The sequence below is a fragment of the Synchiropus splendidus genome, chromosome 12 (assembly GCF_027744825.2).
Source record: "Synchiropus splendidus isolate RoL2022-P1 chromosome 12, RoL_Sspl_1.0, whole genome shotgun sequence".
Classification (NCBI taxonomy): domain Eukaryota; kingdom Metazoa; phylum Chordata; class Actinopteri; order Syngnathiformes; family Callionymidae; genus Synchiropus; species Synchiropus splendidus.
In genome coordinates this window covers 1,740,696-1,768,572 of record NC_071345.1, presented here as the reverse complement: position 1 = coordinate 1,768,572, position 27,877 = coordinate 1,740,696, and the positions used below count along the sequence as shown (strand labels likewise).

The 27,877-nt window shown below is 58.5% G+C and overlaps 1 protein-coding gene across 7 annotated transcripts in view; it reads right to left on the bottom strand.

Annotated features, from left to right (window-relative positions):
- Positions 1-1,014: 1,014 nt before the first annotated feature.
- The window catches only part of col12a1b (collagen, type XII, alpha 1b), a 33,977-nt gene continuing 7,114 nt past the window's right edge, over positions 1,015-27,877 (bottom strand). For 3 of the 7 annotated variants that reach the window (XM_053880558.1, XM_053880564.1, XM_053880565.1), the window contains 69 exons: positions 27,073-27,351; positions 26,738-27,013; positions 24,204-24,473; positions 23,855-24,121; positions 23,421-23,613; positions 23,190-23,314; positions 21,694-21,843; positions 21,506-21,625; positions 21,273-21,437; positions 21,063-21,209; positions 20,491-20,633; positions 20,056-20,185; positions 19,808-19,953; positions 19,295-19,424; positions 18,964-19,100; positions 18,521-18,650; positions 18,293-18,432; positions 18,085-18,217; positions 17,914-17,949; positions 16,908-17,047; positions 15,490-15,619; positions 15,278-15,417; positions 15,079-15,208; positions 14,870-15,009; positions 14,676-14,805; positions 14,431-14,570; positions 14,232-14,361; positions 14,028-14,167; positions 13,713-13,842; positions 13,506-13,645; positions 13,300-13,429; positions 13,100-13,239; positions 12,906-13,035; positions 12,703-12,842; positions 12,507-12,636; positions 11,993-12,132; positions 11,797-11,926; positions 11,109-11,254; positions 10,725-10,854; positions 10,499-10,641; positions 10,278-10,407; positions 10,091-10,210; positions 9,839-9,985; positions 9,659-9,775; positions 9,084-9,236; positions 8,935-9,009; positions 8,730-8,869; positions 8,534-8,657; positions 8,309-8,452; positions 8,071-8,235; positions 7,959-7,997; positions 7,724-7,862; positions 7,518-7,660; positions 7,338-7,447; positions 5,333-5,479; positions 5,043-5,120; positions 4,319-4,405; positions 3,918-3,971; positions 3,745-3,840; positions 3,623-3,676; positions 3,356-3,409; positions 3,236-3,289; positions 3,088-3,159; positions 2,981-3,016; positions 2,839-2,905; positions 2,588-2,773; positions 2,456-2,524; positions 2,082-2,252; positions 1,015-1,180 (listed from right to left, as the gene is read on the bottom strand). In XM_053880558.1, the coding sequence (XP_053736533.1) occupies positions 1,074-1,180; positions 2,082-2,252; positions 2,456-2,524; positions 2,588-2,773; positions 2,839-2,905; positions 2,981-3,016; positions 3,088-3,159; positions 3,236-3,289; positions 3,356-3,409; positions 3,623-3,676; positions 3,745-3,840; positions 3,918-3,971; positions 4,319-4,405; positions 5,043-5,120; positions 5,333-5,479; positions 7,338-7,447; positions 7,518-7,660; positions 7,724-7,862; positions 7,959-7,997; positions 8,071-8,235; positions 8,309-8,452; positions 8,534-8,657; positions 8,730-8,869; positions 8,935-9,009; positions 9,084-9,236; positions 9,659-9,775; positions 9,839-9,985; positions 10,091-10,210; positions 10,278-10,407; positions 10,499-10,641; positions 10,725-10,854; positions 11,109-11,254; positions 11,797-11,926; positions 11,993-12,132; positions 12,507-12,636; positions 12,703-12,842; positions 12,906-13,035; positions 13,100-13,239; positions 13,300-13,429; positions 13,506-13,645; positions 13,713-13,842; positions 14,028-14,167; positions 14,232-14,361; positions 14,431-14,570; positions 14,676-14,805; positions 14,870-15,009; positions 15,079-15,208; positions 15,278-15,417; positions 15,490-15,619; positions 16,908-17,047; positions 17,914-17,949; positions 18,085-18,217; positions 18,293-18,432; positions 18,521-18,650; positions 18,964-19,100; positions 19,295-19,424; positions 19,808-19,953; positions 20,056-20,185; positions 20,491-20,633; positions 21,063-21,209; positions 21,273-21,437; positions 21,506-21,625; positions 21,694-21,843; positions 23,190-23,314; positions 23,421-23,613; positions 23,855-24,121; positions 24,204-24,473; positions 26,738-27,013; positions 27,073-27,351 (9,044 nt within the window). In that variant the 3' untranslated portion in view covers positions 1,015-1,073. Of the gene's footprint in view, positions 1,181-1,697; positions 1,850-2,081; positions 2,253-2,455; positions 2,525-2,587; positions 2,774-2,838; positions 2,906-2,980; positions 3,017-3,087; positions 3,160-3,235; positions 3,290-3,355; positions 3,410-3,622; positions 3,677-3,744; positions 3,841-3,917; positions 3,972-4,318; positions 4,406-5,042; positions 5,121-5,332; positions 5,480-7,337; positions 7,448-7,517; positions 7,661-7,723; positions 7,863-7,958; positions 7,998-8,070; positions 8,236-8,308; positions 8,453-8,533; positions 8,658-8,729; positions 8,870-8,934; positions 9,010-9,083; positions 9,237-9,658; positions 9,776-9,838; positions 9,986-10,090; positions 10,211-10,277; positions 10,408-10,498; positions 10,642-10,724; positions 10,855-11,108; positions 11,255-11,796; positions 11,927-11,992; positions 12,133-12,506; positions 12,637-12,702; positions 12,843-12,905; positions 13,036-13,099; positions 13,240-13,299; positions 13,430-13,505; positions 13,646-13,712; positions 13,843-14,027; positions 14,168-14,231; positions 14,362-14,430; positions 14,571-14,675; positions 14,806-14,869; positions 15,010-15,078; positions 15,209-15,277; positions 15,418-15,489; positions 15,620-16,907; positions 17,048-17,913; positions 17,950-18,084; positions 18,218-18,292; positions 18,433-18,520; positions 18,651-18,963; positions 19,101-19,294; positions 19,425-19,807; positions 19,954-20,055; positions 20,186-20,490; positions 20,634-21,062; positions 21,210-21,272; positions 21,438-21,505; positions 21,626-21,693; positions 21,844-23,189; positions 23,315-23,420; positions 23,614-23,854; positions 24,122-24,203; positions 24,474-26,737; positions 27,014-27,072; positions 27,352-27,877 lie in introns of those variants that run through there. The other 4 variants (XM_053880559.1, XM_053880560.1, XM_053880563.1 and 1 more) reach the window with 4 other exon arrangements.

The window sequence follows — 27,877 nt, the reverse complement described above, 5'->3', positions numbered from 1 at the left end:
GAAAGTGTCCTGATCTCATCCGCAGCTCCGACCTCTGGGGTCTCTGACAACAGGGGCCAGGGTGACCTGGTGCGGGACTCGGGTTGCCCAAGTCATCAAATGATTGGTGTGATGAGACAGAGGAGGGTGAGACAGAGGATGAGAGACATAGGAGAGTGAGACAGAGGAGAGTAAGACAGATGAGAGCGAGACAGAGGAGGGTGAGACAGAAGAGGAGAGTGAGACAGATTAGAGCGAGACAGAGGAGGGTGAGACAGAGGAGAGTAAGACAGATGAGAGCGAGACAGAGGAGGGTGAAACAGAGGAGGAGAGACAGAGGAGAGTGAAACAGATTAGAGCGAGACAGAGGAGGAGAGACAGAGGAGAGTGAGACAGATTAGAGCGAGACAGAGGAGGAGAGACAGAGGAGAGTGAGACAGATGAGGGCGAAACAGGGGAGAGTGAGACAGGTGAGGGCGAGACAGAGGAGAGTCTCCAACAATGTTCCTCCTGGCTCCAAGTTGGGCTCACAAGTCCGACCCGGTCCACGGGCTGGACGCGTGCCAAAGCATGTAGTTTGCTCTGCACTGGTGTTTATGACGGGGTCCGGGGCCCAGCTGCTCCTGTCCCGGCATCAGAAAAGATCCTCAGACATATTCTGCTGACCACAGCACATCGTGGCTGCAGACCAGAGACGACTCACCAGACTTTTCAGTAGTTTTATTGAAAAAAAAAATGCCTCTTTGGTTCCAGAAATAAATAAGAGTTGAAGGCGGTGAACTCACAACGGTGGCGAAGGTTACACGACACAACACAAGTAAATATACACCACAGACATGCAGGTCGACGTGGTCAGCTGAGCCGCGACCGATACAGGAAGTGATAAATACGAGAGACTAATGCAGCGTAACTGAGAGTGGGTTATAAACCACGTCTGTCCCGAAGTGTCCCAACACTCCAAGGAAACACGGTCCAAGAGCCGACGCGTGACTCTCTTTAAATAGTGCCCCGCAACCCCTCCCACCCCCCCGCCCCTTCGACTGATATGTACAGACTCTGGGTCACAGACGAGTCAAGCCCCCGGTGCAGAGGCTCTACGTGAGACGGAGGGAAGCGCGTCGTGGTAGCGAAATCTGCCGCTGCTGGCTGGGTGGAAGCTGGTCCTCCTCTGGGACCGGCGCAACTGGGGACTCGGGCTCTGCTTGGAGACAGCACGGGGCCACGGGTGAACACAGGTGGATCTGGAGGGTCTCTGCACTGACTCAGCGGGGTCACCAGCACTCACTGCAGGGGGCACCCGTGCTCCATGATGGGACTCCAACCCACAGCCGTGGGCTCTGACTCCAGCTGAGTCAGCAAATCTTACCGGAATCCAACAGCAAAGGCCCAGGAGCACCAGTGACCCAGAATCAGTGCAGAGCTTGACGTCGTCCCAGTTGTCCAGGAAAGAAAATAGGAACTCAAAGGTTTGGGCAGCAGCCTGAGGGGGGCGCACAGTTAGTGCTGGATGTGGAGCGTCAGTGGAGTCGGAGTGGCGCGAGGGGAGTTAGCTAGCTAGCATGACGCCGGCGGCGGCGGCTCCCACGTGGCTGGGACTACAGGAAGGAAACGGCGGTGTAGCAAGCGGCAGCTCAAGCTCGGTGGCTGTTAGCTCAGATCTAGTGACTTGACGGGACGAGTCGGCGTCGTGGGCCCGGGTTAGTATTTGGCTGTTGAACTTGGGAACATGCTCCTCCGTCTTTGCTGGGCTGCCGGTCTGTGAGTCTTAGTTAGTAACCGGGTTCCTCTCTGTGGGGTCCTGACAGAGCCGGGGAGCGTGTGTGGTTTGAGTGAAAGCAGGCAGCGGCAGAGAGAGTGAACTAGGACGAACCTGGAACAGGCCAAAGAGGACGGAGAGGTCAGTGGGAGCTGGACACGTTAGTCACTACACTCATGCGAGCCCCCTGCTGGGCCTTCTGGGAATCACACTTTCAACAGACGCGGCTTTGCTGTGCCACCACGAGGAGGCCACGTGACGACGTCCACAGCAGCGGCGCAGTGTATTTCCCAGAATGCCGAGTGTTAGCGGAAGGTTGGCCTCAGCCCACCTGCCATGTACTCACCTATGTATCCTTGACCGTTGTACGGGATACCGACGCACTGAGAGGAGTCGCAGTAGCCGGGTGGTCCAGGAGGCCCCCGGATCCCAGCGTAACCGGGGCGGCCGGGTGGACCGCGGGCTCCAGCAGAGCCTGTTGGTCCTGGTGGTCCGGTCCTGCTCTCCCCTGGTGGCCCTGTGGAATGGCACAAATGTCAGGAGGCTGCTCATGAGGGCGCAACCCGGCGCGGCGGTAGACCTAGGGCCACCTCTGGACCTGTAACGGTCCGTCATGTGGAGGTGCTTTGGTCTTGACCCCTGGTGCTCTGATCCCCAGGTCACTCTCAACTCAAACAAGTCAAGCAGAAGTCTGGTGTGTCGCTGCTGTTGCAGTGGTACCTGGGGGTCCCCTCGGGCCCTTCTGTCCCACCCCTGGTGGTCCGCGCTCGCCCTTCTCTCCTGGAGGACCTGGAGGGAACCGAGTCTCTCAGTACTCCAAGTGGACATTTGGCAGTGCAGATCCACTCCTACCCAGCTCTCCTTGCTGGCCAGGTAACCCAGGACTTCCTGGGAAGCCGTTCCGTCCCGCAGCACCCAGCTCTCCACGGGGCCCCTGTCGTCCAGGCGGGCCAGGAGGTCCTGGTGGACCAGGGCTGTTGCTGCGGTACAGGCCGTTGGGGATTTGATTGAGCATGGACTCGATGCGACTCATGCGAGCTGAGGGGAGAGGATACGAGTCAGCAGGTGACTGAGGGTGGGGGCGGGGGACCAGGAGCACTCACAGGAGACCAGCTGCTCGCAGACCTGCCTGGAGATGGACCGCATCATGTTCTGAGGAGCAAAGTCTCCCTGCGGAGAGAATGTGTCCACATGGTTCCTCTGGACTCCAGTCGACTCTTCCTCACATCACCTCGTCCTACTCACCCGTTCTCCCTTGTCTCCCTTCACACCGATCGCACCCTGAAAGACATGATAGTCTTAAAGCCCTGAGGCCCTGAACCAACCAGCCGGGGGAGTGGGGGGTCACTCACCGGGGCTCCTGGGTTTCCTGCGTTGCCTGGTTTTCCAACAGGACCCGGTTGTCCGGGAGCTCCGGGGGGACCCTGTAAGGGCAGAGAGGAATGGGCAGTGATGTCCTAGGTCATGTGACCTCAGCCTGTCTCTCTCTCTCTCTCTCACCATGAGCCCCGGTGGACCAGGAGGTCCAGTCTGTCCGTCTTTGCCTTGCGGTCCCTGAAACCACACCACAGCTGAAGCACAGAAGGTCACACGAGGTCAGGTCCAAACTTCTGCACTCACCCGGACCCCGGCAGGTCCGATGGGTCCGACGGGACCTGAAGGACCTCGGGAACCCTGGACACAAGAAAGACTTAAAGTCTGCTACACTTTCATCCTCATCCAGGGCCAAACTAGGGCCAACAAGCAGTGGAGCAGGAATCTCAGAACCAGAGTCTCCCGTGGTACTGGAGCTGGGATGCACTTCACATCCGGTCCCTGCTCTGCAGTGCGGCCAGGGTGGACTTCACCGAGCCATGACTCTGGGCTCACAGTGGGAACTGGACTTACTTTCTGGCCTGGCAGACCGGAGTCTCCGGGGTCTCCCTTAGGTCCTGGTCGGCCCTGAGATCAGAGGGAACGTCTGATCAACTTTGGAGAGTGCAGACTAGACCACATGGTCTGGGACTCACCGCCTCTCCTGGGATGGACAGTCCGCTGGGTCCCTGAGGTCCTGGGAGACCCATGGGTCCAGGCGGGCCGCTGTTTCCGCGTGGACCCAGTGCACCCTGAAACCACAATCAGAATCGAAGAAGCACCTTCCAGTGACCTTCACCAGCCGAGCCAGCCAGATACAGATACTCACAGAAGGACCACTCTCTCCTCTCTCTCCTCGAGGTCCTTTGTTGCCCGGCGCCCCCTGAGGAGACCCGAGTCCTGGTTAGTGACGTGACTGACCTCTCACTGACCTGAACCTCCAGCTGCTTCCACATCTTTTCGCTCTGGCTCCTAACTCTGACTCAATAGTGAGACGCTGCAAGACTCACTTTCACTTTCCTCTGCCGCCTTCCTGCTCTGATCTCCCTCCCTCCCCGTCTCCCTCCCCCACTCAGAGAAGTTTCCCCTGGTTTAAGTGGATCAGTGTTCAACCTGGAACATTCACAGCTCATCGCTAACATGACGTGAGAAGAGTCTGGAGGATCAGGGACCAAAGGAGAAGAGGCTCCTCACCGCGCCGCTGCAACACCACTGTGTGTGAAGACTCACCACTGGGCCCTGAGGACCCGCGGGCCCGGTCCCAGCCGAGGCGCAGCTACAGGCGTTGGGAAGCGCCGGACACTTGAGCTCGTCTCTCTGCGTGGAGAAGAGGAGGCACACGGGTCAGAACCGGCAGTGACGGGGGGGCAGAACCGAGCCTGGGAGTTGAAAAGGATCTGACTTTGTTTTGTGTTGTGAGTTTTGGCTGTCAGCAGATCAGAGATGTTTTGCAGCGACGGTGACTCTTTGATCTGGGCTGAGAGCTCCAGCAGAACCAGAACCTGCAGCTGGCTGTGAGTCCAAACACCCTCATCTGAGTTTTACTGTCAGGACTCAGTAATGAGTTCCACGCTCACGCCGAGCTTCACGTGTCATTAAACAGTTCTGCCTTCTCCTGGGTCTGGACCTCTGAGGGGAACCAGGTGTCTGATGGGTTCCTGTGAGTCCGGTGCTGATGCGGCGCAGATGTACAAACAAACATCGACACGTTCTGTGGCGGCTGATGGAATTCGGATCTGGAAACCAATTCAATAACAAAGGCTCTCCAGAATCAGATGTCATCTCAGGATGGTCTCTATCTCCTGGAGCTCACGAGGCCCGGGGCTCTCTCCACCTCCAGAGCACGTGTCCCTCTGAGCCACAGAGCCAAACCAGGACAGAACCGGGTTTGACCTCTGACTGCCTGCTGGTCGTAATGTTTCAGCTCCTCAGTGATGACGTGTGCCCATCTCACCTTGGACGGGAGGTCGCAGCAGCGGTCCCGACTGGTCCAACCCAAGCTGCAGACCATGTCGAACATCTGGAGCTGGTACTGGACAGGAAGGACAGAAGGCAAACGGTGACTTCCTCGTGGGAAGAGAGATGGTCAGGACAGGAAAGACTCGGACACAAAGATCGGATCAGAACTTGGAGGTTCCAAAAGGCTCAGAACTGATGATGATGAGGGTGAAACTCTTAAAACAGAATTCACGAAAATGAAAAAGACGAAAGAAACGACTGAGCGAGGCGTGACGGTGGACTCACGGCAGCAGACTCCTGCTTGGAGCCCATCTTGCCCAGAACCTGGTACCCGTCCCGACTGGTGTTCCCGGCCGGCTTGAGCGGCTGGACGGCGACCTCCTGACAGTCGATGTTGAGCTTCACTTCGCTGGCCGAGACGAGGACGTGGAGCTGCAGGAGACAGACACTTCAGCTCTTTGTTCTGGGAGCAGGAGTCTGGTTCTGATCCTGCCAGATTATGATGATGAGTCTGGAGCGCCGGGTCAGCCCAGGACACCATTCTCAGCTGGAGTTCTGTTTGTGGGGAGGAATCTGAGGAATGTTGCAAACTCCTTTCGCTTTCTGACATTCAGAGGAAGCGGTCCTGGTCCAGCCCCGAGGGGACTGGCTGGACCCGCTGTTCGCTCCATTCTCACCGGGGCTGGACTCAGAAGGAAGCCTGGAACCCAAGCCTACTGACTCAGCTCTCCTCAGCGGAGCAGGGGGTCCAGACCCCTGTACCCCAGAAGCAGTGAACATGTCTCACCTCAGAACTGGAGCCCATACTGTGGTGGGTTTTTCAAAAACACGCAATGAGTCATGGAGGGTTCAGCTCTGTGACCAGCAGGTCCAGATCTGGGGCAGGAAGTGGGTCCTGGATCAGAAGCAGAGACTGCTGAGGTTTGGACTTCAGCATGACTCAGGAGGAGAAACCTCAGTGAGGCCGAAGTGTAAACACAACTCAGCCTGAGCCCCAGCACCAGTAAACACCCCCCCAGTCCGGGAAGTCCCTGGGCGACGTGTGGTGGTCTCACATGTGCCTCGGCCAGGACCCCAGAGAGCCGAGTCTACATGACAACCTTCTTCCCGTCTTGTTCCTGAGCTTGTTATTTATGACTTCCCTCCGGCAAGACGATCCTCGTCTGCGCACGGGGGAGAGTCTTCTTCTGGGACCTGCTGGGATCCGCTCCCACGTTTCCAGCGCATAACGAGAGAGATCACGGTTTGCTGTCGGCGTTGGGACGGTGTCGAGTGTGGGCTCGCCGTGTCTGAGCGCGCGGGTGGTTGGGTGCCTCGGGGAGGCGAATGCTTGTCGGGTTCCATCAGGATCAGAACCCTGTCGGGTCCAGGAAGTGGAGCGGGTCTGCAGCTGAAGCTCCTAAATCTCTTTACGAGCTCTGCTACACTAAACAGCCAAGAGAAAGGTCCTTGACCCCGGTGACCCGCAGAGGACAAGGTTAACCAGACTCTGACAGCCGGCTCAGGGCCAAACTTCACCTCTGACCTTTGCCTTCGGCGGCAGGACTGAACGACTTGACCCTGCGGGACTGAACCTGTGACATCTTCTGTGCTGCTCCAGGGCCGGACCTCAGCGACTCACTTGACCGTGCTGCACAGAGCCTGTGATGTCAGCACCCCTCACCCCCCGCCTGATAATCCTCATCACATTTGCTGACTCAGCAGAAGCAGCAGGCATCGTGGCTCACGCGGCATGATGGTCAGCCATATTGTTCCTGCCTCACGGTGGCGATCTGCTCTGAAGGTCCCGGGCGGCTTTCAGACAGCGATTACACCGGACAGGAGAACTGACAAGCTGATGAAAGCCATGGACGCACCGAGCTCCACATTTATTTTGGGATTTACGGTGGATCCTGGATGTGGAAACTTCAGACGACCAGAATTCCTCTTTAATCCTGCAGAAGACGGGAGCTGATGAGCGCCGTCCAGGTCGTAAATCAAAGGGTAGCAGAAGATCAAAGAAGTTCCATCATGAACCCGACGCGACCCCGGGCCGGTTCGGAAAAGGCAGGGGTCCGGGCTGAGCAGATCCATCCTGTAATCTTGCGCAAATTTGGAACGTTTGGAATGCTGAGCTCCACCGTGGGCTGGATCCCTGGACCCGCACCTCTGTCTGGTCAGCGTGAGCTCAGGGACATCAACCAGGACCATCCCGCCCCAACAAGAGGACTGGTCGTCTCATCACCACACCGGGATTAGCGCTTGCTGCCGAGCGTCTCGGCGTGACCGGGCCAGGGGGACGGGAGCTCACCTTGTGGAAGCTGCCGTGGAAAATCTTCTTCACGTGCTGGTTGCTGAAGGTGGCACGCTGAATGGCGCCACCCTCGTCTTTGTTGTAGAAGGAGACGCTCTGTTTTGAGGCTGAAGTGGGAGACACACAGGTGAACGCACGCTCCCCACAAGTAAGGCTAAGCAGTTAGTTTGCATTTACGGTCTACGGTGAGGCCGGTCTCTGGCTGGTGGTCTCTGGTAGAAATCTGCCAGAGGTCGAAGGCCTCCGTGGGCGAGTCGGGCAGGAGGCGGAGCGTCATGATGATGGTGAAAGAGGACGGGAGTCCATCAGGGTGGACGTCCCTGCACACAGTCATGTGTGGTTAGTGCCCGGGAGCCGCCCCAGTGAGGAGCCATGGCACTCACGTGGTGGGCTGCGTCAGGAAGGCGTTGCGGTGGAGTCTGTAAGACGCGTAGCTGTTGAAGGAGCCGGGCTCCATGGACACGCCCTTGACTGAGCTGTAGGTCTTCTGGGTCAGGTTGAAGGCCTCCAGCATCCGGAAACCTGAAAACACATTGGGTCAACGCGAGCTGGTCGCCATGGTAACGGCTCCCATCCAGGGTCAGAGGTTCCGCGTGAGCTTGCTCAGCGGCGTCTCACCCGGCGACGTGAATCCGTTCAGGAAGATGAGGGGGCAGGCTGTGGAGAGAGACGGGACAGTTGAGCGGGAGGCGGGGGCGCGCTGGCGCGAGGCGGGGCGGGGGGCTCTCACTAGAAGAGGCGGTTTCGCAGATGAACGTCACCAGATTCTCCTTGATGGTGTTGAAGGCGTCAAAGTCGTCCACCACAAACGTATGTCTCTCGCTGGGCTTGCTCCCGATGGCTTGCAGCTCCAGGAAGTCCACGTCCGCCACCCCGATGGCGAAGACGCTGTAGCCTGCGGAGCGGACCCGGGCGTCAGAAGCCCCCAGGGAGCCTGCGGTGAGAGGCTCACAGCTGTGACTGCTCACCTGCGTGCTGCAGCTTGGCGGCGTTCTGCTTGACATCGTCCTGGGAGCGTCCATCCGTGATGGTCACCACGATCTTGGGAACGTTCCGCCTCCTTCCGTTCTCCACTGAGAAGGCCTTCTCGTACACATGCTTCAGCGCCATGCCTGCCCGGAGACACAGACACTGTGAGGCCCAGTTTGTCCAAGGCGGGAAAGTCCGGCGAGTCTCGAGTAGGCAGGACGGACCGGTCTTGGTGTTTCCTCCCTGGTAGCGGATCTGGAGCACGGACGCCATGGCGACGCCTTTGTCCTGGTACGCGTCCAGCCTGAACTGAGTCTTGGCATAGTCACTGTACTGAACGAAGGAGACCTGGGAACCCCACAGGATGCAACTGACTCAGAGGAGCTCCTCACTACCCAAGACCCCCCCCCCGACACAAACCTGCATCCCAGAGGGTCCGACCACATCAAAGGCTGCTATCACACTGGCGACGAAGTTCATGACTTTGGTGAAACTGTCCTCGCCGATGCTCCAGGAGCCGTCGATCAGGAAGACCAGGTCGGCTTTAGCACCTTTGCACACTGAGCAGCCGGGGCACACGTCAGAACCGGGGTCAGGAGCTCAAGACGAGGACGTTGAAACTCACCGGCCCAGGCTGGGGGGATGGTGGGCGGCGGCGTGGGCGTGGGCGGGAGCGTGGGGACGGGCGTCGGCTTGGGCACTGCGACAGAAAGACATGACAGGACGTTGGCGTCTCCCTGCAAGCAGTTGCTGGTCCACGGGTCCTCCACTCACAGGTCCTCTCCTGGGTGGAGACCCCGGGACCCTCCAGGTTCGGCGTCTGCACGAAGACCGTGGCCTTGTAGAGCGCGTCTGGCGAGAGCCCTTCGAAGCAGTACTGTGGGCGACCAGCAGGGATGGTGATCTCGTGTTGACCTTTGCTGGCAGCTGTGGGGACATGAAGAGTCAGAGGGGTGGGGTCACAGCCAGGGCGCTTGCGTGTCTCGAGTCGGACGCCAGTTGATGCAGCATGAACTGGTGTTTGACACACGTTTTACATCCTCTCTGGCACTCAGCGAGAAGATTTACGAGACGACGTGTCTCAGCAGAGACTCATATTTGGCCTCCGTGAAGACCTGAAATGTCTGTGGTTGCAGTGACAGGAGAGCGCCCTATACAGCCACAGCTCAGGTCCCTGCCCTGGTTCAGCTTCAGCAGACGTCTTCCACCTTCTGTCCTCATCACTTCATTTGTCTCTCCAGGAGTCTCCAGCTCTGGTTTCCTGTGCGTGGACTTCCAAGGTTCAGGACCTCCAGGCCGTGCGGCTGCGTCTGCTCGGGTGGTGATGGCATGGGTGGGAGGAGACTTACGGTCCAGTGGGTTGAGTTTGAGGCGGTAGGACGTGGCGGCCCGGTGAGGGGTCCACTTGATGCAGAACTTGTCGTGGTCCACGTTGAAGGTCTCGATGTTGGTCACGTTCAGGTGCACTGTGAGAAGATGACAGATCAGAGAGCAGCCTGTCACTCTGAAGTCCAGCCCCACCCACTTACACGTGGTTCCCCGTCCGGCCAGCGGCGCGCTCACTCCGCCCGTGTACTGGGCCACAACTTTGACGTCGTAGGTGGTGCCTGGCTGCAGGTTGTGCAGCGTGTAAGAGCTCACGTCGCCCACGAAGAAGTCCATGCTGCGATTGGAACCTGGGAAGCAGCAGAACAGAGGTTCTCCGATCCTCCTGATGACGCTGTGCTTCAGCCAGCAGAGGGAGCTCTCCCAAGGTCAAGGATTTGACATCTGTGACTCACCCTCAGGAGAGTAGATCAGCCTGTAGCCCTCCACTGGCGCTGTCACCGGGTCCCAGGCCACACGGAAACGGGTGTACCACTCATCTGAGATGCGGAGGTTTCTCGGACTCAGGAGACCCACTGCGGCAGAAGAGAGTCTCCTTTCTGTTCGCCTCCCACCGGTTCAAAAGAAGCGGTTCTGGCTCACCTGTGCGTCCGTTGCCGTTGAGGGAGCCCCCGGGGCCGTCGGCGTAGACCGCCTCGACGGTGATGTTGTAGGGGGTGTCGGGCAGGAGGTTCTGCAGCATGGCATTGTTCCTGTTCCCAGGAACCACCGTCTGAGAGACACAGAGAAGACAGGTTTGGAGGTCCCGGGGTCGAGTCAGTCCTCCTGCCGAGTCTTGGCGTCGGCTCCAGCTGTTTACTCACCAACTGACTGGCGGGCGCCCCGGTCATGGGCGCATACGTGATCCTGTACTGCCTGACGGGACCCTCGGCGTGATCCCAGCCGATGGTGAGCGTGCTGGTGGTGGCATCAAACACCCGCATGTTCCTGGGGCCGGTTCGAGGGACTGAAACCAGCAGCATGTCGGGTTAGTGCTGCGCCACCAACTTCGTCCACTGCGCTCTCTGACGGTCACATGACCCCACTCACTTGTTTTGCCCTGGCTCTTCACGGCTCCGCCCTCACCGTCAGCATACAGCGCCGTCACGTCCACCGAGTACGGTGTGTCCGGGATCAGGTTGTCCAGTAAGGCTGTGTTTAGATTTCCCGGAACCAGAACCTTCAGGCAGAGAGTTGAGAATGAAGGTGGGAGCAGTGACTTCCTCTTGACATCACATTGGTCCTGAAGCTTCTGGACCAGTGTCTTTCCTGTCACTGGCCCAGGTGCACACCAGAACTATGATGGGATTGGCATCAGTCCACCAAAAACAGGATCTCAGTCACAGGGTCGAGTGCGAGTCACGACATAACTGAACATAAGCTCAGGACGGGTCCAGACGGAGCAGTGGAAGACCAACCAAGAGCTCTACTCACAGATCCCGACGACGGTCGACTTCCCACCAGGGAGGAGTAGGCCACCCGGTACTGCTGCACGCGGCCGCTGGCCGGCTCCCAGCGCACGCTCAGGCTGTTGGGGGAGGGGTCGTAGACCTGCACGTTCCTCGGGGGAGTGCGGGGAACTGTGGAGGAAGAGGTGGAGGGGAAGGTTTCTGATGTGGCTCGCTGATGTCTCCCCACATGAACCCTGAGGTCTGCGGCTGACTCGCGCTGTCAGAGCTGATTCTAGTCAAAATCGTGCTCTTACGTAACGCACTGCAGAAGTGAACATCTGGATCTGGACCTGATCCGCTTCTGCTCGAGTTACTTCAATGACTGACAGAGCAAAACAGGACTCTGAGTTCGGTCAAAAAGACAGACCTGCAGAACCGCCAGAACTTGGGCCGAAAATTCAGCGGAATTCCTCTCGTCTCATTGGTGAGTTGCTTCAGCGACAATCGTGATTCACAGGTTCTACCTGACCAGGTCCACGTTGGTGCGGGACTCAACGTGTCCAGACACCAGAACACCAGACTAGGTCCAGTCCAGCCACCACAGGGAACTGAGACCTGTCTGAGCGACTTGTCAGGGTCAAGTTCCGATGGATCGAGTCTGAGACATGAGTCAGGTCTGATGTCTCTGCTTCATACCTGCGGACGAGTCTCTGCGTGGTTCTGGTACTTACGAGTCTTTCCTGTCTCGGCCTGGCGCAGACCTTCACCCTGGGGGTACACAGGGACCACGGTGATGGTGTAGACCATGTCGGACAGCAGGTTCCTCAGGGTGGTGCTGGTGGTGCCTCCTGAGACCTGTTCCTGTTCAGATGCAGGAGACCTTTCAGTCAGCATGGCTGCCTGTGATCCGGTCTAAAATGGACCCACCATGTCTTCTGTGCCACCCGCTGCTGGAACGTAGAAGAGCCGGTACTGACGGACATTTCCCTCTGCCGGCTCCCAGCGGACCTTCAGTGAGCTGGTGGTCGGGTCTGAGACCTGGAGGTTCTTCACGCCACCCAACGCCTCTGTGGACCAGATCACATCAGCCCACATGTGAGATTTTGGACTAGAAACTGCAGGTCCATTTCAACCACCCACAAATGGATCAAAACTTCTAGATCTTTACATGAGGACTTCACCTGGCCAGAGGAGCAGATCTACACAATTTCACATGACTTGGCTCAACTGTCATAGTCACAGCTTAGGGGGAGGGTTAACTGACCATGCTGCAGAACAAAGTCAGACTCTGGGTGTCTCCTCAGACCTAGGACTATCAGAGTCCACCTTACATGGAGGAGGGAGAACCCGCAGACCACAGCAGGTGAGCCGACCCCAAACAGAATTTCAGGATATCTAGTGAGAGAGGCGACCCTCGGGCCTGGCTTGGTCGTGGACTCACTCGTCTTCCCACTCTCGGCGGCAGGTTTGCCCTCGGCGTCAGGATAAACCGGCACCACTGTCACCTTGTACTCTGTGTCAGGCCGCAGGTCTCGTAGGACAGTGTTGGTGGTCATGCCCGAGATCATGGTCTGTTGGGAGAGCCAAGCGGAGAGTGAAGCCTCCTGCCGTTGCTCTGGCCAATGCCATCCACCAACCGTGGTCGGGGTTCCTCCTGTAGCAGGAACATAGAGGACCTTGTACTGTCGCACATCCCCTTCCGCCGGGTCCCAGCGGACCCTCAGGGAGCTGGTTGTGGGGTCCGTCACCTGTAGGTTCTTCACGCCGCCCAGAGGCTCTGGGAGAGAGAATATTTGTTCTGTTCTGATGATCTGAGCTTCAGTTCCTCACTCTGACTCACTGGTTCTGCCCTTCTCGCTCTGTCTGATTCCCTCCACGTCGGGATAAACCGGGACCACTGTCACGTTGTAGGGTGTGTCCGGGTCGAGGTTCCTGAGCACCGTGCTGGTGGTTCCTCCTGAGACCTCCACCTGTAGAGCAGAACCGTGGTCAGCGTCACAGTCAGCCCCGTGATTGCAGACCACAGATGGGCACCGTCTTCTCCGCGCCGCCTGGTTCTGCGGCGTAGATGATCTTGTAGCTGCGCACGTTTCCCACCGCTGGGTCCCAACGGGGCGTCAGTGAGTTGATGGTCGGATTGGTCACCTTCAAGTTCTTCACTCCTCCCAGAGGATCTGGAGCAAAGACCGGGGGTTATCTGAGTTCACATTGGCTCTGGAGAGGTTCCGACTCACTGGTCTTCCCGTTGGCGGACTGAGACTTCCCCTCCATCTCAGGGTAAACTGGAACCACAGTGACGGTGTACTCTGTGTTGGGCTCCAAGTCCTTCAACAGGGTGGACGTGGTGGTTCCAGACACCTGGCCCTGGATGAGAGCCAGAGATTTGGACTCATGCCAACCCCAAGAGGCAGTGATGGCCCAGGTGTGGACCAGGTCTTACCACTTCTTGCTCCCCGCCCGCCGCCGGCAGCCAGATGACAATGTATTCTCGGACGTTCCCCTCTGCTGGATCCCAGCGGACGTTCAGCGTGCTGGTTGTTGGATCGGTCACTTGGAGGTTCCTGGCGAAGCCCAGTGGGCCTGAGAGGGGAGCATCAGGGGTCAGCGGGGCTGGGGAGGGGGAGCGGTCAGCCACTTAGATACTCACGTGTCTTGCCAGCATCAGACAGACTGGGCCCATCACCCTCGGCGTAGACAGGCACCACAGTGACGGTGTAGCGAGTGTCGGGCAGGAGTTTGTCCAGGATGGTGCCGGTGGTGCTCTCAGACACTTGCTCCTGCAGGACACAGCATCATCAGGTGAGCCAGACAGAGACGCACACCAAAGAGGTGAGAACAGGAGCATCGTGGGGGATTAGGGTATGACGAAGACATCACTCCGGTACAGCCCTTTGACTACAACTAGACTCAAACCTTCCCAAGGGACGGAAGAAACAGAAATGCCTCAGCGAGTGACTCGTACCACGATCTCAGCTCCTCCGTCTGACGGCACGTAGATGACTTTGTAGCCCTGCACGTTTCCGTCAGCTGGGTCCCATGTCACAGTCAGTGTGGTGATGGTGGGGTTACTGACCCGCATGGTTCCGACGCCGCCCAGTGGCACTGCAGAGGAAACCACAGGGTGAGAGCCCAGCAGAAGCCGGCGAGAGCCCAGGCCGCCACTCACAGGTCTTCCCACTCTCCGACTGACGCTTGCCCTCACGGGCCGGGTAGACGGGCAGGACCGACACTGTGTACTGGGTGTCGGGAGTGAGGTTCCTCAGGATGATGTTGGTGGTGCCAGCTGGGACCGGTTCCTAAGGAGCCAGACCCAGGTGAGTATCGTACAACAAGGATCCGCCAGTGACAGAAAACTGTCGTTTCACCATCAGTTCCTGACCGCCAGCCGCAGGGACGTAGAAGACCTTATAGAGTCGCACGGCTCCGTCGGCCGGGTCCCAGTTGACCGTCAGAGACGTCATGGTGGGGTTGGAGATGCGCAGGCTCTTCACTCCGCCTAGAGGCCCTGCAGACACCACAGTACGTTCCAGGTGACTACATCCAAGTTCAAAACCTCAAAACCTGGAACAGAAGCCTCCTCATGACACAACAGGAGACAAATTTGACTCACGAGTCTTGCCGTTCTCCGACATGACCTTCCCCTCGCCTTCGGCGTACACGGGCACCAGCGAGACCCTGTAGAGGGTGTCGGGCTGAAGACCTCGCAGGACGGTGCTGGTGGTTCCTCCGGACACTTGCTCCTATGAACATCCAAAAATGAGGACCACAGATGCACCTCACGTGTTCATATGTCATCAGTCCTACCATGCTCTCGTCTCCACCTGCCGCGGGGGCGTAGACCACCTTATACTCCTTGACACGACCTTCTGCGGACTCCCAGCGCACATTTAGCGTGGTCATGGTCGGGTTCAGGACCTGCAGGTTCCGGACTCCGCCCATCGGGACTGAAGAGTGTATGTTTTGTGAGTGAATTCATTGGTTCTTATCCACACTCGAACCTAAACTTGACTCACGGGTCTTTCCGTTCTCTGACATGGGCTTCCCGTCACCCTCAGCATACACAGGCACCAGCGAGACTCTGTAGATAGTGTCAGGCAGAAGACCTCGCAGGACGGCGCTGGTGGTTCCTCCGGACACTTGCTCCTGCGCCCATCCAGACAATAAACGCCTCAGTTGTTCAGGCCAGCAACTACCACGTGACTCAGGTCCTACCGTGCTCTCATCTCCTCCGGTTGCCGGGGCGTAGACCACCTTGTACCCCTTAACACGCCCTTCTGCCGGTTCCCACTGCACATTCAGAGTGGTCATGGTTGGGTTTCGGACCTGCAGGTTCCGGACTCCGCCCAGTGGCTCTGAGGAGACGAGAGTTTGACATGAGGACAGCAGAGGGTTGGTGAGGCAGGCAGCAGTGACTGAGGCCTCACTCGTTCTTCCATCCCCAGAAACTTCTTTCCGGTCTCCGTTCGGGTAAATGGCCGCCACGTTGATGGTGTAGCCCGTGTCAGGGTCCAACTTCTGCAGCACAGTGCTGGTCTTCCTCCCTCCCACCGAGACCTGGCATCAGAGGAACAGAACTTTGATGAAGTCCGATGAAAAACCACTTGCCTAGTGTGAAGCTTTGACTGAAGGTGGCGCTCATCCAACACTGCTTGGACATGGCAGACATGAAAATATGTCCATGGATGAGCAGAGAAGCCTGCAGCTTCACAGGCGCCGGAGAGAACGTCAGAGCTCAAGTGAACCACTTGGTTTTTCTCCGTCCTCTGCAGCAGTGACTTCATCGTCCCGGTGAATCTGGGCCAACCGGAACACCGTGGTCCACTCTGACGCAAAGCTGGACTGCAGAGCTAGGAGTGAGAAGCCTGGTGAACCTGGGCGCTCCGGTCCGGACCGGAGCCGGAGGACGGCTGATCTCAGACGCCGTTACACAAGACAACTGCTGAGCTCATCCTCAACATACACCAGAAGATCACGTGACCTGTCTGACAACACCGCGGCGCCAGATGCCGGAGCGTCTCCTGCTGAGCACATGTGACTCTCCGCAGGATCAGGGACGCATTAGCTGCAGTTGTAGCGCTGTCATCGCCCGCCGACCCTGACACGCTGTTTTGGCCATCGCTGTCAAAACATCTCAAGGACACAAAGACACGTCGGAGGCGTTTTTCCTCCCAGCGTAAGCTTTCAAGTCATCTCCAGCGCTAATCACCGTGGAGTCACCGTGCAGGAATGCGAGTCTCGCGGCCAGACGCACGACTCATCCCACAGTTGCTCAGCCGCGGGACACCGTCATCCACCAGATGTCCAGCAGCTGACAGACGCTTGGAGATGGTTCTGTGGGAACATCAGTGTCTCTGGACTCAGGAGGTGGCAGGAGGAAAGCCCAGCCTCTCTGGGCCCGTATGACTGTGCTCTTCTGAAGGATCATCTCCTCATCCATTCACAGCCAAGCCAGACAGAGCTGGTTTGTCTCCGGGGCCCCGGGGACCCAGAGGCTGTCAGAGCCCAGAACGGTAGAACCACAACTCAATTCGCAACAAGAACAAAACCCTGAATACAGACTCGCGTGCGGCGTCGAGGGACGTGCTTCTGGTGAGAGGCTCGACCCGAGCGGCGGCGCGTCTGACAGAACCGGGAGTCGCTGAGTGGATCCAGATTTGGTTGGAAGAAGCCAGAGACATGTTGGTGGAGGACTCGCTTCTTCCTGTGTGATTTATGAGGAAGCTGCCGTCCTGAAAACAGCTTCATAGTCTTCAGCCTCAGCGCAGCAAATGAGCGAGAAGCCCGTCCACTTTCAGAAACGTTCCCCGATGACTTACTTTGATGATACTTAATGAGGACTTACAGAAAGCGGCTCTCCTCCGGCGGCGGGAGTGTAGACCACCTCGTAGGTCTGGACGGGTCCAGGGGCCGGGTCCCATCTGAGCGACAGTGAGGAGGTGGTGGCGTTGAAAACCCGGAGGTTCTGGGGCGGACCAGCAGGCACTGGGAGGATCCAGAACAGATCAAGTTAGAGAAGGAGGACCTGGTGTTTTTACATGGTGATGAAGATGAAGATGACGATGATGATGATGATCCCACATCCTGTGGGTCAAGAGGCTGAAATGGTTGAGGACGATGGAGATGACAACAATGATGGTGCAGGGATGCCGTCAGGAAGTGCTGCTGCCAGCTCAAGTCAGGCCACCAGTCCAAGTCAGAGCTGTGCGAGTGGGGAGTCACCGCTGTGACAGTGATGGTCCCCACATGATTTCTCTGGGATGAGCTAATAAGAGCGGGCCCCTACACTCTGAAGAATGCTCCGCTCAAACACTGGCTCGGGGCCGAGGGAGGGCCGCGAGGCTTCTCTCCAGGGCCACAAAACTTAATGAGTCTAGTGAGGTGATGCTTCGCAGATGCTCTGATGATATAAAAGGCTATTAAAAGAGAGCATTCTGTTTGTGTTCGCAACTCAAAGCTGTTTTCCATGTCGGCGAACGAAGCACTTCACTTGGAATTTCTATTGGGAACACAACGAACCGCTAACAAGCTGGAAGTCGTAACGCGGCGCACGGAAAATTCCTGCAGCGAGAAACGTTGACTCACGCAGATGTTTGGTTGCCGCACCGCCGCCAAAACAACTTCACACAAAGACTCATGGTCTGTGAGGAAGCTGCTGAGTGGAGCTACAACAGCCGGTTCCTGACGGCGCCCCCTGCAGCACAAACACCCAGCTATGACATGCATCTGACAGATGGAAGGTGATGGTGGTGAAGACATGGCTGAAGTGCTGGATGGTGACTCAACACACACACACACACACACACACCGCCCCCCCACTCTCACACAACCCTTCCCAAAGAGTCAGCAACCTTCTCCACCTGACACACCGCCCGAGTCCCTCAACACTAGAAGAGAGAAGAGCAGACATATTTAGAGTCCTGTGAGACAGAGAGGGAGGTGAGGGGCACAGCGAGGACCTGTTGGACAGACTGTGACATCACAGGTCGCCAGCGCTCCAGGTGAGTGGGCTCAGGACTTACGTGTGCGCTCGAGGCCCAGCAGGTCTTCGCTCTCCGACTCGTCGGGGTAGATGGCAGTGACGGTGACCGAGTACTCAGTGTCAGGGTCCAGGTCCTCGAGGACGTGAGAGGTCTCGTCGTTGCTCAGGATGGCCTGCGAGGAGACCCAGAGAGGCTGTGAGCCTCTGACTGGGGGTGATTGCAGGAGTGGTGAAGGAGGCAAACTTACAAACTTGGGGTCGTTCTCTCCCTCCTTGGTCCACCCGAGTCGGTACAGCGCCACGTCCGGAGCCCCGTGATCCCACGTGGCCCTGAAAGAGGTCTGCGTCACCTCTGAGAAGCGCAGGTTTTTGGGGGCCGGCACCACGTCTGCTCAGGAAACAGAGTGTGAGAGAGTGTGTGAGAGAGTGTGTGAGAGAGTGCGTGTGTGAGAGTGGGGTCCTCGGTGGTGAGGCACCTGTGATGGCGCTCCCAAGCATCGGCACTGCTGGGCCCTCGGCGTAGATGGGTGTGACAGCAACGTCGTATTCCGTCTGGGAGATCAGACCCGACAGGTCCAGAGTGGTGACGTCACCGCTGACCTCCACCTGCAGAGGGAGGACTTCAGGTTCTGCTGTGTGTGCGTGTCCACCTCGTAAAGCTAGGCTTGCTGGGACCAATTCTGGGAAAATAAGCCGGTGATTCTAACTGGGTTCCAGTTTGGTTCAGTGTCCTGGTTCGGGTTAGGTTCAGGAGGAGAGGCCGGGGAAGGGGTGACGGCCAGGAAAGGTCCCCACAAGGATAGAGAGAAAGAACGTCCTCCGATGACTCCAACAGGTGCACATCTCGGGCTGAATCTCCAGAAGCTTCTGACCCCAGAGGTGGTGAGAAAGCTGGGTGCCACTGAGGGGGCCCGCTCACCTCTGACAGGTCTCCGTCTTCAGGCTTGTAGGTGACCATGTACTTCTGGACCAGGCCTGGCGCTGCGTCCCAGTTGAGCTTCATGGTGCTGTGAGTGACGTCAGAGATTCTGAGGACTCCAGCCGGAGACAAGGGCACTAAGGGAGAACAGGTAGCGCCGTCAGTCACGGCAGGTCACAATGGAGACAAGTGGGCAACCGAGTCAGTGAGCCGATGGCAGAACTGTTGAACGAGTCCTGTCCCCAGACTAGAGCACGCAAGGTCGTGACCTCGTGCTGCTGAGTTGGGTGAGACGGTGGTGCAGGTGGGGTCAAAGGTCGGCTGTACGTACGTGTGACTCCGCTCCCTCTCAGCGGCTCGCTGGCAACCTCCTCGTGCAGCGTGAACAGGCTGATGGAGTACTGCGTGTTGGGGAGGAGCTCAGACAGCTGGACGTCCGTCACAGCGGCGGCGACACGCAGCTGCGGACAGAGACCACACGTTAGAGGAAGCCCAGTGATGGCGAGTCGGCAGCAGAAGGGGGCGCTGTGATGACGGGGTCAGTGAGGCGCATGTGTGAGTGACAGGTGTTCTGACGGGTGGCGGGTGCGAGTCCTCCAGAGGGCCTCAGCACCTGCTCCGTTTTATCGCAGGATGACTTCACGCCATGAGCTCATGCCTCCCATCCACACGTCTGAGCCTCGGCGCTCGCGTCTCTGCGCCGGACTGCAGAACCATCTGGAAGCAGTCTGCAGCAGAAGTCGAGCTTTTTAAAGTGGAAAGAGTGTGTGTGTGTGACCTGACTGTCTGTGTGTGTGTGTGTGTGAGGGGGGAAGCTCGGGGAAGGTGTCCATCAGGACGTTACCTCCTTCTCTTGCTGAGGCTCGCTGGCGTTGGTCGCCATGTAGCGGAGCATGTAGCCGGAGGCGCTTCTGGACTCCTCCCACCGCACCCTCAGGGAGGTGGTGGTGGCGCCGTACACGGTCATGTCCTTGGCGAATGACAGGGGCACTGCAGAGACACACCATCATCAGCTGATCCAAACACTTCCGCCCGACACCTGGGTGGACAGAACCCGGGGTCAGCGGCACGACCAGAGGAAACGGTACTCACAGGTGGTCTCGCGTCCCGTCAGCGGCTCGCTGCTCAGCTCGCCAGTCACGGCGTAGACCTTGACCTCATACTCGGTGAGAGGATCCAGGCCGTCCAGCACGGCCGTCGTCACCGTCCCGTCCACTGTCAGCTGAAGCGATAAAGTCCAGCCTGGTCAGGAGGCCGGTCGACCCGACTGGACCGTGACACGTGCCGAGTGTTTCTGTCTTTGGAGCACGAGGGAACACAGCCAGGGAGCGAGGACACCGGCCAGGAGTCAGCCGAGGAACCGTCTCACGTCTATTGCGTGACAAGAGTCCAACACCAGTCCCCACAGGTCCTCACACACACACGCACACACACACACACGAGTCGTCTAACGCTCCTCAGGCCTCGCCGTGACCCCTGTCCCGCCTGCCGGCCCAGTTCTGGTCCACAAGTGCTTTCAAGTCTTACCTCTTCCGTGGGCCCTCCAGCAGCTACCATGTAGGTGACCCGGTACTTCTCCACGGAGCCGGCGGGGGCGGTCCACGTGGCTCGGAAGGATCGGTGGGTCACCTCCGAGGTCACCAGGTTGGTGGGTGCCTGCAGTTGCACTCCTGAAACAGAGGCAGGCTCAGACCGTGCAGCAACACGCTACATAGTTCACAGGTGACCTCCAGCACCACAAATTCACGCCGCCGTGCGACTCTGACAGCGAGCAGCGCCGCTGCGCCGGGACGCCCGCCCAACCTCTGACAAGCCCCGTCGTTATCGCGTCCAGCCGAGTCACGTGACTCCAAGCCCCCAGCACTGCGGCAGAGGGACGCTGTGAGGAACAAGAGCCGGCAGCTTGGGTCAGCGACGTCAGGGGCCCGGGGCCCTGGGCGGTTCCAGAGTTACACACTGTCATTACTGAAGATTCCAGAACAGCGCGGGGAGCCTGACCTTCAACAGCGGCCATTAGCCGCGCAGTAAATCTGACTGGAGCCGGAGTGAGGAGCGCAGGAGCCGCACTTTCACAGGCTCTGGACCAGAAAGTTTGCTACCTGGGCCTCTGACGCTGTTGCACAGGTTCCCCGTCAGGTCGTCCACGATGTCCACCAGGAACTGGAAGTCGTTGACGTTGTACATGTGGATCTCGTCGGGGTCTGTGGCGATGGAGCGCAGCTCGTTCTCGTCGGCGTTCTTCACGCCTGAGGAGAGCGAGAGGGTCAGGGACGCGGGTCAGGGGCGGAGGTCAGCGCCAAGCCTCTCACCGATGGCGTAGAGCTCGATGTCATTGTTCCTCAGGTTCTGGGAGCTGAGAATGATCTCGTCCTGCGACTTGCCGTCGGTGATCAGCACGCCGATTTTGCGAGCGTCAGCACGAAGGCCCACGTTGGGCCTGAAGTTGTTCTCCAGGATGAACTTCAGAGCCATTCCTGCGCAGACGAGGTGAGAGCTTCAGCTCATCTTTCTCTTGCTTCCCAGGAGAAGAGACGCCACTCACCCGTCATGGTGTTGCCGCCCTTGTACGGCAGGTTGGCGATGGCCTTCAGCAGAGACTCTTTGTTCGGGTGTGCGTTCAGGTGCCACTCGGTCTTGGGGTCCCCGCTGTACTGGGCCAGACCTGCCGAGGAGACGGGTCAACGGCTGGGAGTCTTCAAGCACGAGGGACAGCAGGAGCCGGGACAGTACCGATCTGGACGCTGTCTGGGCCGATGTCGAAGACGCTGACCGTGCGGGAGATGAAGTTTCGGATGGTTCTGAAGTTGATGCGGCCGATGCTCCAGGACCCGTCCACCAGCAGGACGATGTCGGCTTTCGCTGAGGTCTTACACTTGGTCTCTGTGGAGAAACCAGGAGCAGTCAGACAGCTGCCACGGTGGTGGTGGGCCGGTCCTGGTTCAACTCTAGCCCGGCAGGTTCTCAGAGAAGAGGCGGAAGAGAGGAAAGGAAGGTTCTGGAAGCAGCAGATCACAAGCTCAGGTTTACACGCACAAACACTCCACACATGGTTATGTAACATCAGAAGTTGTGTAAGAGCTCGCTCAGGTCCAACTCCTCGTCACTGCAGCCCGGTTTGGCCCGGTTTGGCCCGGTCGTCTGTCATCCTCTTCTTCACACACATTCCTGCCTGCGCACCTTTGAGCAGAGCTTTTCTAGGTTTGGCCTGTGTGTGCAACACAACATGTTAGCGGAACATGAACTGGGACCGGGTCGGCCCGGCGGGTCACTCAGTCGTCGGCAAAGCAGGCGTCACACGCGGCAGCAGCAGGGCTCGGATCAGAACCCTCCAGAGCCGGTGCTTCAGGCGGGGCCCCCCAACCCGACCGCTGTGGGTCAGGTCCTCAGCGGTGAAGTCTGGACTTCAGAAGCGGCGGATGACAGTTTAATCGAGTCGGTTCCGCGTTTCCACGCCACGGGTTTAAGAGAACGGAAACCTGAAACGACCTGTCAAATGGACGGTTTGTGAAGGACTGGTTCTGGTTCTGATCGACCACATGGGCCTGTCGGAACATCTGGACCGAGCTACGTTAGCACAGTAATATCGGGGGATCAGAGAGCGGAACCGGCGCGGAACACACGACCTGGTCTGGGCCCCGGCTGTGCGTCTGCTCCACATTACTGAGCCCCCGGGTCAGAACCTCCTCGGGGGCTGCTTTGGCACCAGATCCAGCAGCACCTGGACCTCACTCCTGCCGTCCACTGCTCGACCTCTTCACCTCTAACTAACGTGAAGAGTTTGGAGGTCACATGAGGGTGGGCGTATGGAGCTGCTGCGTCCGCTCCCCTCGCTCGCTCGCTCCTCACCTCTCGCTCGCCCCCTCCACCTCGCTCACTCGCTCTCTGAAACCAAAACTGAGGCAAATGTGTTGAACAAACATTCTCTGATTTTCCGGTTCAGCTAGTTCCGGACCAGTTGACGGGCCGTGTTTGAGACAGAAGCGGGCTCACTGGAGGGCGGCGGCCACAGTTCCTGTCCTCTGGAGCATGTGCTGCCTTTTTCACTCCAACTGAGCGGCAGGAACACGAAGCGACCACGAAGTCCATTTTGAGGCAAATTTTCTTAATGTGTTTTGGACCGTCTGGGTCCAACTTTCTGAGATGGTCCGACCCCCCGGAGGCTCTGGTTCTGGAGGGCTCTGAGCACGCCCGGCCTGCAGACCAGCGACTCTCCTGTGTGACGTTACCAGAGGGGTCGAAGGAGGGCGGCTCCGGGGCGTCGGAGAGCGTGGTCTTCTCCTCGCCTGCCAAAGGCAAACTCACTCCGCCGTCAAACATCCCGATCACCGACACCGTGTACTTGGTTCCGGCCCTGAGAGGAGAGCCATGAGAGGTCAGAGGTCACTGACTGGGGTCACACCCTGGACCCAGTTCCTGCTGGGCTGGGAACCAAACTGGAAATGTTTGACGGGACCCACCTCAGTTCCTCCAGGACCACAGTGTTGTCATAGGGGCCGACCACCAGCTCCCCGAGGTCCACTTCCTCCCCCGCGGGTTGAAAGGTCACCTTGTAGCCCCTGACGTCTCCGGGCGCAGGATCCCAGGAGACCCTGAAACTGGTCTTTGTGGGCTCAGAGGTCTGGAGGTTTCTGGGAGCTTTGTAGGGTGACACTGAAATAGAAGAGGAGACGAGAGACTTCAGCACTAAACCCGGCTGCAGCGGCTCGGGGAGCGGCTTCTCATTCGTCCATAATGTGGGCGGGACCCTTCTCATGTGGGTGTGAGAGCGAGCGGGGACCCTCTGGTCTCTGGGCCCGTCCTGCACGCCTGGTGAGCCCGGCCCGTCTGCGGCTCCAAGTCCCTGCTGCGTGTGTGTGGGGCTCTCAGAGGGCTGAATCATGGACCAACGTACGTGTGGTTCCTACTCCTTGCCTTGCTTTTCCTTCCCCGCGCTTGTAGATGGGGTGGACGGTGACGTCGTAGGAGGTGGCGGGCTGCAGCCGCTTGATGGCGGTGGAGGTCACGCCTGCTGGGATCTTCAGCGCCACCTCTCTGCCCCCCTCACTGGGCACATACTTCAGCCGGTAGTGCAGCACTCTGCCCGGCGCCGGGGTCCACGCCACCCTCATGGAGCGCTCGGTCTCGTCCGACACCAGCAGGCGTCTGCCTTCGGGGGTCACTGTGGAGGTGACAGCATGACGTGACCTTCACACACACTTCAAGGACCCCAACCAGACCCACTGGTTGAGAGACCCACTCACCGTCTGTGGTCTCCTGGCCCACCAGAGGGTCGCTGTCGCTGTGCCCATAGGCGGCGACCACCGACACCTTGTAGAGGGTCTCGGGCTTCAGACCTTCCAGCACTGTCTCCGTTTGGTCCCCCGGCACGGTTTTCTCTCCAGCGTCCTCGGAATACAGAGACTTCCAGCGCACCTGGTACTCCTTCACACTCCCTGGCGCCGCCGTCCAGGACGCCAGGAAGCTGCTGGGGGTGACGTCGCTGGTCACCAGGTCTTTAGGAGGACCTACAGCTGGAGACAGAGATGTTTCACATGTTTAGCTCCGCTGGCTTCCCCAAACATTCCCATAAAGCTTCAGAGCTGCATGCTCCAGTGTCACATCTCAGAGTCGGCTGCGTGTGTCTTTCCAGCATTTGTCTTTTTTTTCTTCTTAGAAACAAAGAAACCATTGGACGTGCTGGCAGACGGGATTATTTTTGTAAAATGGAAACTATTAAAAGGCCATCGGGACGCTCACCACAAAGAAGAGCAGGAGGAGCCTCAGACATTAACCCTGCACTGATGCCTGACGCGGATCAGGATCACGCCACCAGAAGACGCTCAGTGATGGGTGAATGGAGGGGGGAGATCAGATGGAGGAAGTAGCCCTGCTTTGCTCTGTCCTACTGTGAACCACCTCATGTGATGGCCACGCCTGAGGTCGTGACCTCACTGCCTCCCGACTTCACCCTGCTCCCGTTACTAGCTTCAGACATTGCTCCGCTGACAGCCGGGTCACATGTCTGCAGTGATGTCATGCGGGGCCACGAGAAAGCAGCCAGACGAGGCGTCGCAGAGCAACTGAGAGAAGGAGGCTCTCCAGTCCCAGCAGCAACACTGTGACTCAGGACACCTTTGTTCTGACTCAAACTAGTGCGTGAAATAAAGCCAGAGGGCTGAGAAGCGCTCCAGAAGGGTCGTGACCCAGGGCCGCACTCGGCCCCGGGCCTCGCGTTGCTACACGCCTGGCGTTCTGGTGCGGCTGCTGCTCCGCTCGCAGACTCTGCGACCATCAGAGGAGCGGCGCCGCGCAGGGGCTGCTCATAAAGGCTTCTGCAGCTTTGTTTAATGCTGTGTTGATCTGGTGCCCAGCGCCAGTGAAAACAGACCTCTGTGTCACTGACCAAGACTCTGTTGTGGTCTGGACCGCAGCCATGTGGACCGGCTCAACCCAGGAGCCCGGAGCAGGACTCCTGTGGAGGTGGTCTCCACGTAAGCGCACACGTCGGCCTTTGATAACATCATCACGAGCCGCTGCCGTCTGTCACGGCGCGGGTCGGCAGGAAGTAAGGTGAAAGGGTTAATATGCCGCAGATGTTCCCACCGTCCTCCTGAGCGAGTTTATTAGCGGGGGGCAAGAGGTCGGCAAGGTGGGGCTCCGCTTTTATTTTTGTGTGGAAACGTCTGCAGATGTTTTTGTACGACAGACGTTACATCTCTCCCACCTGAAGGACGGTCTTCCTCTTCTCAACCGATACACTCAGGTCATGTCAGGCTCCTGCAGGGTCACCAGCCGTGCTAACGTTTCCCAGCGTGAAGGTGCCGAGAGCGCCGCGCTCGATCATCTTCCCTGTCGGCGAGTGACAACGAGAGGAGCCTCGGAGCGGAGCGTCTCCGCCTCCAGGAGCGGAGCTGTTGCGATAACACGCTTGGGAAGAGGCCAGCGAGAGGAGGTTTGGAAAAGCCGGCTCATGTTGAGGAGCCGTATCAAAGGACGGCGCTCGGAAAAGGGGGAAGATTGTTTAGATTAGCAGAGCGACGGCGTCATGGAAACAACAGCTGGGAGTTTCAGGTCAAATCTGGGATCAATCTGGACGCGGCGGGCCGGAGGAGACGGACGGTACACACTGACACCGCAGCCTCGGAGGGAGGAATGAAACCTGTTTATATCAGAGGTTTGGCTCGTCGTAAATGCCATCACAAGATCTATGGTCTCCCCTAAAAGCTTCTGACGGAGGCTTCCTCCATGACCGGCGTCATGCTTTATCACGAGCAGAGCGGGATCCAGAACGCCGTCCTGCTTCCCTCCGCTTTTCATTCCTCTCCCTTTAAGGTCCGACGGCGCCGCAGCATGAGTGGCAGGCTGACGGGTTCCACCGGAGCCCCGTGGTCCTGGACCTCCCGGCCGGACTCCGCACATGTTTCAAAGTGTTGCTGATGGAACCTCACAGATGACAGCAGACCAGACCAGAACCCCCACTACGCCCTGTGGTCCTCCCACTTCGGACGTGGAGCACAATGCTCTGAAGGTTTACATTAATGACTGCATCTGTGTTGATCCGCGACACCTGTTATGGATCAGATCCCAGCCGTGACTTCAGCACTCACTCGGAGTTCTGGACCTGAGATTGTTTGCGCGTCAAAGAAAAGCCTTCTTATCTGCTGATCTCAGCCTCGGCCACTCGGTTGAACCCTGGAAGGTTCCGGAGCCGAGAACCCGATGCACATGTTTGGGAGGATGTGCTGACCGGCTCACGTCCCAGTCCAGACGATCTGGGCTCAGCAGGAGCTCTCACCGTGCTTGGTGGTGCCGTACGTCTGCAGCGGCACGCCGGGTCCAGACCGGTACTCTGGCACCACGGTGACTCGGTAGGTGGTGTGAGGTTTGAGCTGCTGGAGCGTGACCTCCGTCTCTGCCCCGGTGGTGGCCGTCTCCATGTGGACGCTCTGGTCTTCCACAGGGTCGTAGGTCAGCCTGTAGTGGCGAACGTCACCAGGAGCTGGGAGCCATGACACCCGGAAGCTGTCCGTGGTCTCGTCGGACACTCGCAGGTTCCGCACCGAGCCTCGCTCTGCGGGAAGAGCCCTGTGAGCCTAGGAACCTCCCCGGAAATGTGAGCGCCGCAAGTACCTTCGGCAGTGGTCTGGAAGCCCGTCACCGGCAGGCTGTCCTCTTCTGGGTACTGAGCCCGGACCTGGACCTGGTAGCGGGTGAGGGGTGTGAGGTGCGGCAGGACAGCGGTCCAGGTGCTTCCGGGCACTGACATGGAGATGAAGTGGTCCTCCAGGTCATCTGCCGACTTGAACTGCACCACAAAAGAGTCGACATCGGAGGAGTCGATCTCCCACGAGGCCCTGAAGTTCCTGGAGTCCACCTCGGAGAAGGTCAGGTCCCGCGGCTGAGGGAGTCCTGGGAGGAGCAGAGGCACACATCAGCACACGTCAGTGAGGAACCAAGCATGGAGCACCTCACTTCCAGGGGCAGAGGTTCTGGATGACTAGCTCTGTGAGTCACTCCTGGTGACCACAGGTGAGAGGAGAAACCTTCTGCTCTTTCTCCACTACAGACCTCGGCAGAGCCATGAGCCGTGAGAAGGTCCAGCATGCCAGTTTCAACTGAACCCTCCAGCAGCTATGTGCTGGTTTGGCCCGGCGACGGAGCCCAGAGGGAGGAGTCTGAATGGATGTGAATCTTCTTTATTCTTAACCAGATCTACCGGCAGTGAGCGCCATCATAGAGTCATGATGTCACTGCTGCAGATGTGTGTGGGCCAGATCAACCTCCAGTTCGCGGGTTGGAGACGGGACCCTGACGCTCACCTGGTGAGCCGCCTGGTTTTGACCCACTTCTCGCGCTTCTACAGGGCCCTCGCCGAGGTTCAACAGAGGAGTGAGTGGATGTCCTCCAGCGGAGACTCTCGGGTGACACGGGAGAG